This window comes from Ictalurus furcatus, chromosome 2 (genome assembly GCF_023375685.1).
Source record: "Ictalurus furcatus strain D&B chromosome 2, Billie_1.0, whole genome shotgun sequence".
NCBI classification, from domain to species: Eukaryota; Metazoa; Chordata; class Actinopteri; order Siluriformes; family Ictaluridae; genus Ictalurus; species Ictalurus furcatus.
In genome coordinates, this window is record NC_071256.1 from 7,345,329 (window position 1) to 7,355,729 (window position 10,401).

The following is a 10,401-nucleotide window of genomic DNA, read 5'->3' on the forward strand; positions in this document are numbered from 1 at the left end:
TTCAGGCTTTATTGCCAAGGAAAGCTCTGATTGGTTTGGAGCTAAGTCATGTTCAGCCTTAAATATTATCATCAAAACAGTGTTTCTACAGTATGTGGTTAGCTTATCTGTCGGTATGTACATGCTTGAATATGATTAGTGATCATTGCAGTAATTTATTTTGTTTTAGAAAAGGTTTTAAATACATCATTACATAATTTCTTTCCTGCATAATGTATTTCTCAAATCTTCAGTCATTTTCATAGAGACCATAGATATATAAATAAATAGCAAAAAGAGTCTTGTTTGATTCTTATTTATTTAATTAAGTTCCTCTGTAAGATCAGCTACTCTGAGAGAAAAAAAAAGAGATATAAAGTTCAATGCACTGTTACAGCTTGTAATATTTGTCCTTTGTCCAATGTAGTGTCCTTGTACAAGACACTGAGGTTAACCATAATAATAATAATAATAATGGAGCAAGGTGTCAATACATACAGCATACATACATTTTTATACATTGGAAAAAAAAAACAATTCATGAGTTTTTCTCACAGTCGAATGAACAAAAGTTTAAACACTTTAAAATATAACGTGGATCCTCATCTAGATCTACTCCGACTTATGCTTAGAATTCGGACCCAGTGCTATAGGCTACCTGTGAACATGAAGAAAGACTCAACCCTGTTTGCTTCAAGTCAATAAATATTAGGCGTTCTTCTTAAAATTACGAGGAAAAAAAAATCAAATTAAAGTGAAGAATTTGCAGTGCATCATTGAATATTATTTTTTGTTAATTATTGAAAGAGATTTTGGCTCGTCATGAATTGAAATCCTGTTTCAGTTTTCTGTGCCTTTTAAAAAAAAAATCTTAATTTCAATATGAGGAAATGACAGGCCTCTTACTGTCACATTGTTTATGTAGGTGTATTATGTGTGTATTACTTTCTATTCAATAACTACTTGACATATTCACAGTTATGTGAGTATTAATATGTTGATGCTTATTATGGGTGTTTTTAATGCTCTCAAAGTCAAACTGTAACTCAAACATGATTGGTTAGGTTTTGACCATATGAGGAGTGCTTTACTGAATATATCCTCTTGAGAATTCTCTCTCGAATCTTTATTTGAAGAGGTGATTCTTGGAAAGGGAGTGTACTTTTTTATATATATAATGAAAGTTAGCACAGCTAGTAGTAAACACATACATGTTTTCAGTAATAGAACACTGAGAGCAATGAATGAAAGCAGTAAAGGCACATGGGGCCTTTATTTTTTTAGTTGTATTTTTTAGTCATTGTTAAGTAACTTTCTTTATAAATACTGAAGACAATTTATCAGTGGAGTAATTCCAGCAGTCTGTGAGTATTTGACCAGGATACGTTCCTGAACGTTGGTCTTAGGTATCAGGCATGTTACTCTCGTGAAGCTTGATTGGTTTCTGTCATTTCTCAGTTCAGCTGTTCTTACAGTATCTTCCACTGTGTCATGGTTGTGTTTGACGTGTTTTATATAGTTGTTGTTTTTTTGGGGGGGGGGGGGCGGGGGGGTCGCCCCGTTCAGTCCCGTTTGCCATCACTGGTTTGCTATGAGTCCTGACAGAAACTGCAACATTTGACTGAAAGACAACAGGTTCATGTGAGGATCAGGCTGTTCCAAGGCTCATTTTTGGAGCTGGGTGCTACAGTATGGGCTCCTGGAGAGAGCTTCAGTGATGAAGCCCCACTTTGGCCTCCCATGTATGAGATCTAGATTGAAAGTAGTTATTATTAGTACTCCTCAACCTCAAGCATGCACATGTCTGATTATGCAATCTTCTGTACTCACCTGTGTATGTATATTATGATGGGAATAGAGAGTGGGCGTGTCTGGCTCAGTCTTGATTGGACGGGGTTCTACTGCATGGCCACCAGTGTTGGCTGCATTAGAAGGGGTGTGGCCTTCATTCCCAGGGTTTCCTGTCAATCATCATGTAAGCATTCTTTATTATTTGTTCATTTGTATTGATCATTTATCTGTATTTTTTTTTTCACTTTTTCACCCCCATGTGTCTATTAGAACAGGGGTTCTCAAACTTTTTGCAGAGAGGGACCCCTTTGTAAAAAAAAAAAAAAAAAAAATTCCACAAACCCCCTCAGTACAGATTTATTTTATGAACATAATACCACTAGTCAATTTATAGGCCTCATTTATCAAGCTGGATAGAAATTAATTTATTCGTATACAAATTTGTTCGTATCTGTATTGGACTTTAAAGGTGATTGGTATTTATCAAAGTGCACACCTGAGTACGAAGAAAATCAGCATTACAGAAACTTTCATTTCATCCGGCAGGAATTTTTTGTTTGGTTCGGCCTACGAAAACACTTATACACGACTTTACTAAAAGATTGAGAAATGAGGACCATTATTCAAGTTGTAATTTATTAGAGCTTTTTGTTCTCAAACTTTACACCCATAGAGTACATGTTAATAAAATTGACATCATTTTCTACTAGGTCTACTTGTTTTTAAATAAATGGTTGAAGTTTGGCTTAAATTAATTAAATTCAAATGACCATTTAAATAGGTTAATGATTACCAAAGCTCAGTATACAGTAGGGTCCAAAAGTCTGAGCCTGTTTGGCATTCTTTTTCAATTTAACACAATACTTTTCCTTACAAATTATATTATAAGCAGCAACTTGTGAAAAGTAGAATCTTTACGTGAATGTCCGAATTTCTTAGTATTTGGTGCGTCTCCATTTTGCTTTAATGACAGTGTGCATTCGAGCTGGAACAGGCTCCACAAGTTTGTGTAAAACCTTCTGATCCATTTTAGATCAAATCCATTTGGGCTTGGGCAGGATTTGGGCAGGATTTGGGCAGTGGTAGCCCAGTAGTTAAGATGTTGGGCTACTGCTTGAAAGGTTGTGAGTTCAAACCCCAGCAATACCAAGCTGCCACTGTTGGGCCCTTGGGCAACATCCTTAACGCTCAAATGTATAAATGAAATAAATGTAAGTTGCTCTGGATAAGGGTGTCTGCAAAATACCATCAAATGTCAAATCCATTGGAGTGTCGTCTGGACACGTGCTACAATGGAAGAGATAAGACCCACTGAAAAGCTGACCTTTCGTACAAAGCAGTTAACATGGTCAATATCACAAATTTTCTTACATTTAAACCATGACCTAGAAATTGTGCAGCATCTTGAATATTGAATAGTCAACATGTTGCAAATTTCTTTTTTCTTTTATTTTTTAAAATTATTATTATTATTATTATTATTATTATTATTATTATTATCATTTAGAATTTTCATAATTCTAAAATTTTCTGCTTATTTCCACTTTTAAATAAAATAACCCACTGCCACACCCCAGATTTTCAGTGTTGTCTCAGACCTTTGGACTCCACTGTAGACCCCCTGGCTACGCTTCACTGATCCCCTGGGGGTTTCCCCACCACCTGCTTTGAGAACCACAGTGTAAGAAGACACTTTCATACCAGGCTTAGACTTGTTGAGGTTTTTGGGTTTGCGCTTGCGTGTCTGAATGCCTTCCTTTTTCATGGCAAGAGGACGAGGAACCTGTTTTGGAGAAAATTAATAAATTTGTGATTCACTTGTGGTAAACCTACATATCAAGACTTTGTATGTAAAGCCATATCTGCTTTGACCTTATTGAGAATCAAAAGCTTATGCCTTCTCAGTGTCATATCTTTATAATATACAGAAAACTATATTATTCCAAACTCTTGAAATAGTGATGCATACACATAATATATAGAGTTTAAAAAAATGATTTTATGCTTTTATATTATATTTAATAATGTCATAAGTGTAGGACATCCATCTTGGCCTGGTGTCTCTTTATGCTGGCAGTAGTTTAATCATAACTCCAGTTAATTTGGATTTTGAAGTCTGTCATCCCACATATTGAAAATATTGCTGCTTTGGCTCTCACCCCATGTAGCTTCATGTAGAGGCCACAGGCATTGCACACAGGCTCTCCTTCTGCATTTCGTCTCCACAGAGTGGTGGTTGTGGTGTGGCAGTTAGTACAGGAAAGGCCCACTCTCCTGGAAGCAGACTGATTGGGAGTGTGTAAGAAAAAGAGAAAGAAACAGTTGTTATCTTCTGGTGTTAACTTCTGTTATTATGGTACATAAATGCATCTCTTTCCATGTGAAGGCCGAGAAACAGATCATCCTGTCACTCCTGAGCAGTGTTGGGTAAGTTACTCAAAAAAAGCAATCCACTACAGCTGACTAATTACTACTTTAAAATTGTGATCTGATTACATTACTGATTACTGCATGTAGAAAGTAATCAGATTATTAATTACTTTACTTTCACGTTACTTTCAAAACCTATCAAACCTACAAAAATACATGACAACGTGAAACTCGTAGTTCTTTCAGTAATTTTAGCACGCATCAATGTATGACATGATCAGAAAAGGTCATTTTTTTTTCATAAAAATTGCCTTGGGTGTTGTCACTATTTGTAGGTCTACCACACTGATAAAATATAAAACTTTTCTAACTAGGCTAGTTTGGTGTTGCTAGCCAAGAGGAGGCACAACTAAGCTCTCCTTGTATGAGTTTAGCTGCTACAGTGCCATGCAGAGTACATTATCTTTCCTTATGCTCAGCTCATATCATGTTCATGTAAACAGGAACTCATATAGACATTTACACACCTTGTTTTCCCGCTCAGCATCAGCGGATGTTACTGTTTCTGTTTCAACCGCTTTACTGGTTAAAAATAAAATCAGCATATATCTATTTTTCATCACATTGACTGTGAGCTAACGTTTGGCAGAATTGAGAGACTGTCAGCCAATAAGACACGAGTATTTTAACGTATTTTCCTGTAAACCCTGTCTGATTGGTCTCGCGTCAGTTCACTGAATATATAAAATTACAACACTGCTGTCTTCTTTTACTGACGATCAGTTACGCAGTGACAAACTGTTCCAAGTGGAGAATTATTCAGGCCTAAAGAAAAAATCTTCGGGGTGACAGCCCTGAATACTCAGGTCAGGTTACACCTCTGGCAGCCACGCAAAACCTGATTTATTTAAAAAATGCATTTTACTTAATATTGTGTTCTTAGCAATAGATTTGTAACACAAGTAATGTAATTTTATAGACATCAGTAACTAATCAAATTACATAAATTTAAAATGTAATGCGTTACATTACTGCGTTATCAGAAAAAGTAATTAGTTTACAGTAATGCAGTATACTCAACTCTGCTCCCGAGTAACGCAAGAGAAAAGCATTCACCCTTTCTTTAGGGGCCATGCTGTCTGGGTTTGAGAGATTGCTTTACTCTCTACCCTGTCAATCAGGGATACTAGCCAATCGCAAGCATCTGTGAGCTCATGTACTGTATGTGGAAGAGGGTAGATAGCGCTTAAGTCTGTGTGTGTTATGGTACTGTGTGATGCAGCAGTTTGAAAACATGTGGTTGGCTGGGTTCACGTGTCTTGGAGGACGCATGGGATAATAGCAAAGCAAAAAGAAACCCAGATCTTCCTATCCATTATTATTTATTTTCTACTTTATAATTTGCAAGTAAAGTTAATTAAGTTGTGGCCATGACTTCAAGTTCTTCAGGACCTCAAACTGAGTTCCTCATGGCCATCAATTGAGTTGAGTTCCTTGAGCTCTAGCTCTTAGTACTTACCTACTGACAATAATTGTATTTTAAAAATGACTGCGATACAGAGAAATCAATTGAATTAGACCAATGGGTCCACAGGAAGCTAAGAATGGAGAAGACTGACAATATTAACACTTCAATCTTGAAATGATGTATAAAGACATACTGGTATTCCAAAGTGGATACACCTTAATTTCACCTTAACCAAATTCTCCAAGCAAAAAGCCTTTATTTTTTTGCCTGTTCCTCCCAAAGAATTAACTAAGGACCAAATAATAAGTATGACTTTCCCTCAACATATCAAGTCATGGGCTCAGGTTATGCAATTCATAGCTATGACTTTGGTATCTCACGGCAAGAACATAAAAATATATGGCCACTTAGTTAGTGGCCTCATAATAACTTGTAGCCTTAATATATTACTTCATGGCCAAGTCTTATTACAAAATAACCACCATGTCACCTCAGCACCTAAATCTATTTTTGGAATCTATTTTTGTTTTCTATCAAATGATTTAATTCTTTTTGTTTGCATAATACAGTACTACATTTACCATATGTTACTATAGCCTTAATTGTACTACAGACTCTTTCTTAAACATGACATTTGTTTCCAGCTTCTCATCCAGTTGGTCGTTTAGGGAAGGATATAATGCTAATAAGACACTACTTTCACAGTTATGCTTTTTACATCCAAAAACTAATACATGATGTTGCAAACTGAATTTTGACTCACGAGTCGTCTCTGGGGTTTGATCAGAGGCCTGTTGATGCCATTCATCTTGTGGTAGAGTCCACACGCATTACACAGGTAATGACCAGTCCCGTCTCGTCGCCACAAAGGAGTGGACATGGCCCCGCAGTTCACACACTCTCGGCCTTCTGCGAAATCATCGAACAGATCTGAAAGGCAGTGAAGGAGAAAGAGAAAGAATACATTCAAATGATTCATATGGTCAAATCAGCGATGGTGAGGGGTTTGGAGCGATGTATCCCGACATTGTTGCGCTGTTTAACTGAGCTGTTCCATTATTATGATGATGTGTGGGGGTGCACGGTGGCTTAGTGGTTAGCACGTTTGCTTCACACCTCCAGCGTCCGGGGTTCAATTCCCGCCGGGGCCATGTGTGTGCGGAGTTTGCATATTCTCACCGTGCTCCGTGCACCGTGCTCCGGAGTTTCCTCCAGGTACTCCGGTTTCCTCCCCCAGTCCAAAGACATGCATGGTAGGCTGATTGGCGTGTCTAAAGTGTCCGTAGTGTCCGTAGTGTATGAATGGGTGTGTGAGTGTGTATGTGAGTGTGCCCTGTGATGGACTGGCACCCTGTCCAGGGTGTACACCGCCTTGTGCCCGATACTCGCTGGGATAGGCTCCAGGTTCCCCGTGACCCTGCAGAAGGAGTAAGTGGTAGAAGATGGATGGATGGATAATGTGTGGTACTTGGAGTACTATAACCTTTTAAAAAGACATATGGAAATGAGTTTGGTAATTGCTGTAGTTTACACTTTCCTAACTGTATCCTAGCACTGTTAGCTTAGACTTGCATCTATGCAAATTTATCTTTCCATAAAATAACTCCTTCTGTAGTTTATAGTGTTATAGTATTAAAAATCCTAATGTGTGCTGTAACATTGTTTCTTATATTGGTTAGCTAGCTACACATACATCTATTTTTTACTGGCTGCTCATTTAGCATGTTAAATGTAAACACTGCTAGCATTACCCTTGCTAACTATATATATATTTATACACACCACACACACACAATGTGTAGAAAAGTAATTTCCTTGAAAATGGCTGCTTAAGATGAATCGAATTGTAAAACATTACAATTTTCTGTCACACTGATAAGAAATGTGCTTTTGTGCTTATATCTGCCCTTTCATCCAAATGATTCTGCTAATCGCTTAAAATTTTCTTTGTAGGTTTACAGGTTTTTTTTTACTGGCGATTAAATTGAAAGATAAATTTGCCTGCGTACATGGCATACCGAAGCTTAACTTTGTTTCTTTGTTTCTAGCTTTAGCAGCATAAACCAATACATCACCAGCCTTCCACAAGAGAATTTGCTATAGAGCTAGCTGTAAAGGTTAATACCCTAACAAAACTAGCTGGAGAAATTACAACTAGGTATTTAGCTGTGAATAATCGTTGTAGTTACTTGAGTAGTCACTTTAAAGGGGTGCGGACTGGGGAGCTGACAATTAGTAGAGTTATCATGCAGTGATTTAAAAAAACTAAACAACAACAATCCACTTATATCAGGCTGAAATCAGCAGAAAATGCTGGATCAGATATCTGGTCAAATTTTAAGCATGTTTTAATTTCTAAAGCGACATTCATTTTATATTGTTACATACTGTATACGGTATTGTTTTATACAGTTCTTTTGCACTGTTAAATTTAATTGGCTAACTTATGTGAATTCTTTCAATTAAAAACGCACATGGGGTCGACTTAAGATTTCAGTATTTGTATCAAGCTAAAATAAAGTGCTTCATGCCATCACTACAATCCATCCCTAACCCAAGCATAATTAAAAAAAAGCCTATCCAGCAAAGGTTTCTACTGTATACAGTATTAACAGATAAGGCAACAACTGTTGTCTGTTTTGACCAGCAGGAGGGGTCATTTCTCATGTTTTAGCCTTCTGCGTCTGCTGGTGGTTCTGCTTTTTCTCTGCATGAGACAGGTCGCCCTTTGATAACGAAAAGCTGCTCTGTATATAGAGCAGAAAAATCCAGCTAATCTTTGTAAATGGAAACAACACAAAGTGCCTGAGAGAGCTTCTTAACAGCCATGCTGAAGGATCGATCAGCGTGGACAAATGGAATGAAAGAGAGGAGCAATTTCTCTGTGTATATTTCATTACTGTGACTAGTCTTCAAAAAGACTTCAATTAGTGTCAAAGCTCAATTTAAGTTAATCCTCGTTCAATGAAAGATCTCTTAAGACTCTCTGGGATTGCTCATATTAGCCGACTGTAAAAAAAAAAAAAAAAAAGAAAGAACAAAAAGCAATGTTTATGAATACTATTTATTTAGCAGAATTTATGATACTGCTCCAGTATACACAAGGACACGTCCTCAATCAGAATAAAACACAGGGCTCAGTGGTTAAAGGCTCTGGGTTACTGATCAGAAGGTCAGGAGTTCAAGCCCCAGCACTGCCAAGCTACCACTGTTGGGCCCTTGGGCAAGGCCCTTAACCCTCAACTGCTCAGTTGTATAAAATGAGATCGCTCTGGATAAGGCCGTCTGCCAAAATGCCATAAAATGGAAATGTAAGATGAATATAACTGTCGCATAAGTCAATAGCTTTCCTTCTGTAAAATACTGTACATTCATAATGTACAGTAAGGCATAATAAACAAGGAACTAAATAGGCTATTAAATATTAACTCAACAACGCACAATATGTTATCAGTGGTGGAATGAAAAGTGAAAAAAAGGGGAAAGGTATTATTCATCTTCTTTTAGCATGAGAACTGAAATGAATTCTTTAGTGTGAAAGTAGTTATAGAAACAAAAAAATGAAATGGAAATAACAGACGTATTTGAATATTTGTTTCTGCATCAAATAAAAGGCTACGTATTGTTAAGCAGCAAGTTTTTTTCAGGTTAAAATCATAGAAGGGAGGTATATAATACACAACAATAAAAGTGCTGTTGAGTAAATACCGTAATAGAAATGGTAGTTGTGAAGAAAGTTGAGAGCTGGTCATATTTATTTATTTATTTATTTTACATCATTGTTTATTTATTTATTTTACATCAATGAGTCCATGCTTTGGGATACAGATGAGTACTTCACTTACCCTTTACTACATCTACAATAAGTACTTTAACCTGCCACTTTATTAGGAACACCTGTACCCCTGCTTACTCGTGTAATTATCCATTTTGCCAATCATGCAAGAGCATTTAGCTTCTTTTAGTGTTTATATTCAATCATCAGAATGGGAAACAAATATAGTTTCAGTGACTTTGACTGTGGCATGGTTGTTGGTACCAGATGAGATGATTTGAGTATTTTCAGAAATCTCCAGAGATTTTTCCACACACAGCAGTCTCTAGAGTAGTGTGAAAAACGAAAACTCCTGGTTGATAGAGAGGTTAGAAGAGAATGGCCAGACTGGATTGAGCTCAGAGGAAAGCTACGATAACTAAAATAACCACTCTTTTATAACCAAGGTGAGCAGATACACATCTCAGAATGTACAACACGTCGAGGCAGATGGGCTACAGGAACACAAGACAACACCGGGTTCCATAACAGAGCAGAATCTGAGGCTAGAGTGGGTAACGAAACTGGACATTCAAAAAGTCTCAAAATTGTCATAGCTTCGATCTACATTTCAGATAACCCTTGATTCTCTCTAAGGAATTTGGATGTTGCAGAACTGAAGACACACAAAGGCCTTTTTCCAAGGTTCTCAGCAAAACTGCTACAATCCTAACCTTGAGACTGGTGAGAGACAGCACACACAAGAAGAACAATGAACAAAAGAACACTGGCACCATCAGTGCAAAATCAGTTCATCTTCTCACCATATACAGTACAAACATGCAGATGGTTTTACTGCATTTTTTAAAAAATTTTTAAATCAGCCTCAATGAGATACTGATACAGTTATTCACATTACTCCTTCCTGCCAATTACAAAATTCCACAAAGCACAGTAATGACAAGATTATGAACTGTCAAAATATTTATAATCCCTGATTGATTATAGATACAAAGCATACTGGAAACTGATGCAATGA

General features: G+C 37.0%; 1 protein-coding gene across 1 annotated transcript in view; it reads right to left on the reverse strand.

The window, feature by feature from the left end:
• Positions 1 to 279: 279 nt before the first annotated feature.
• Positions 280 to 10,401, reverse strand: part of gata4 (GATA binding protein 4) — a 14,219-nt gene continuing 4,097 nt past the window's right edge. The window contains exons 2-6 of the mRNA XM_053646175.1: positions 6,372 to 6,538; positions 3,930 to 4,055; positions 3,472 to 3,553; positions 1,810 to 1,940; positions 280 to 1,730 (exon numbers count right to left, since the gene is read on the reverse strand). Of these exons, the coding sequence (XP_053502150.1) occupies positions 1,617 to 1,730; positions 1,810 to 1,940; positions 3,472 to 3,553; positions 3,930 to 4,055; positions 6,372 to 6,538 (620 nt within the window). The 3' untranslated portion in view covers positions 280 to 1,616. The remainder of the gene's footprint in view (positions 1,731 to 1,809; positions 1,941 to 3,471; positions 3,554 to 3,929; positions 4,056 to 6,371; positions 6,539 to 10,401) is intronic.